This window comes from Heloderma suspectum, chromosome 6, assembly GCF_057233095.1.
Source record: "Heloderma suspectum isolate Gila_16-S chromosome 6, 16-S_ref, whole genome shotgun sequence".
In the NCBI taxonomy this organism is placed as follows: domain Eukaryota; kingdom Metazoa; phylum Chordata; class Lepidosauria; order Squamata; family Helodermatidae; genus Heloderma; species Heloderma suspectum.
This window is the reverse complement of record NC_139463.1, coordinates 79778406-79780397: the sequence shown is the minus strand read 5'-3', so window position 1 is coordinate 79780397 and position 1992 is coordinate 79778406. Positions and strand designations below refer to the sequence as shown.

The window sequence follows — 1992 nt, the reverse complement described above, 5'->3', positions numbered from 1 at the left end:
ATTTAAAATACAAAACACACACACAGAGTATACACAGAGACAACATATATCTAAAATGAGTGTATTGTAACTGAATCTACAACATCCATCTCCCTCTATTAGAAGCAAACACTTTAGTTCACAACTGCTTTATAGTCCTGGGCAACACATAACAGATAAGTGAATACATGTATACTTTATGTAGCTGAAAGGGTTATAGGGGGGAAAGAACAAATTTCAGAAAAGGGCAAGCACATAATTATCAGCGAGGCAATTTCCATGCATTTGGAAACATACATAAGATGATATATGTAAAGTTACATTGGGTTGAATCCAGACTTAGTCATACTTATGGAGTTGGATCCAGATGTAGGTCCATGCAAGTAGTGTGCAGGGGTTGGGGGAGAAACATTTTTCACTTTCACTAGTAAAATGGATTAGACATGATTAGAAAATTGCAATATTTATGTATGTCACATTTTCATGCTATTCTTCCTCTGAAGAGCTCAGATCCACTTACGCAGGATTCCCAGTTGGTCCCCCATGAAGAAAGTCTACGGGGCCAGATGGTGCTCATTTTGTAGCAAAATTGTTCCATATACATTCCGAACATAGTTTGCACCTGCTACTGTTAAAAGACAACTGTTGCTGTCCATTTTATTTTCCCCACCTTTTCATGAAAAACATAATATAGAAAAATGCAATTAAAAACAGAAATATAAAAATTATCTAGATGAACTATAGCAAGAGTCTTTACTTTCTATGTATGTTGCACATATTTCACAGATAGCTCTCTGTTTTAAAATAAACTTAACATTTTGATGGGATTAGTTTCAACACTGTCTTTTTCAGAGCTCCCTTTACCTCTTTGTTCCTCAGACTGTAGATTATGGGATTCAATATTGGTGTAATAACAGAGTAGAAGAGAGATAGAAATTTATCCACATTCAGAGAATAGCTTGATTTGGGGCGTATGTATATAAAAATGGCTGTCCCATAGAATAAGGAAACCACTACAAGGTGCGAGGAGCAGGTACAGAAAGCCTTCTGGCGGCTCTTGGCTGATTGCATCTGTAAGATGGTGGAGATGATATGGAAATAGGACAGGAGGATCAGCACGAAAGGCATCAGGATTACAAAGGCAGCTGCTACAATGATTTGGATTTCATTCCAGTATGTGTCCCCGCACACCAGCTTTAGCAGTGGTTGGATTTCACAGAAGAAATGGTTGATGAGGTTGGAATCACAGAAGGGCAGGCTGAAAATGAAGGTGGTATGACCCACAGCCACCAAGCAGCCACAACCCCAGGACAAGGCAGCAAGCTGGACACACACCCTCTTTCTCATGATGACCAAGTATCGCAGTGGGTTGCATACTGCTACATAGCGATCGTAAGCCATGATGGCTAGAAGGCAGCACTCAGTGGCACCAAAGAAGAGAAAGAAATACATTTGAGTTGCACATGCACTTAGAGAGACGGTTTTGTCCAGAGCAAGGGTGTTCTCAAGCAACTTGGGGATAGTGACTGAAGTGTAGCAAATCTCAAGGAAAGACAGGTTCCTGAGGAAGAAGTACATGGGAGTGTGGAGGGCAGCATCCGCATTAATGATGACAATGATGATGACATTACCTAGTACAGTGGCAATGTAAATGCACAGGAACACCACAAAGAGAAGGAGTTTAAAATCTGGGACATTAGAGAACCCCAGTAAAATAAATGTATTCACTGTGGTGTCATTTTCCATGGTCTCTTATTTTACATCTTTTGTCTATGTGATCAAATGGGGAAAGAAGGAGGATAGAAAGAAAATAGTAATAAGAATGATATACATTGTTTTCTTTGTATTTCTCGAGCTAATCCAGTGAAGTGGGGGGAAACGTATAATTCACATCAGCCTATCTGCCTCTTAAATAGACATGTTGTTCTCCTGCTGTTTAATGGTAAAATCCATCTTTGCTGGAAACAGGGTATTTTAACCATTTCTTTAGATGCTCTTGAAGTTGCACCCTTT

At 39.5% G+C, this 1992-nt stretch overlaps 1 protein-coding gene across 1 annotated transcript; it reads right to left on the bottom strand.

The window, feature by feature from the left end:
- Positions 1-789: 789 nt before the first annotated feature.
- LOC146341363 (olfactory receptor 10C1-like) lies at positions 790-1725 on the bottom strand. Its single transcript, XM_084807396.1, has one exon. It carries the CDS (start codon positions 1723-1725, stop codon positions 790-792), a length of 936 nt encoding a protein of 311 aa, XP_084663522.1.
- Between the last annotated feature and the right edge of the window lie 267 nt (positions 1726-1992).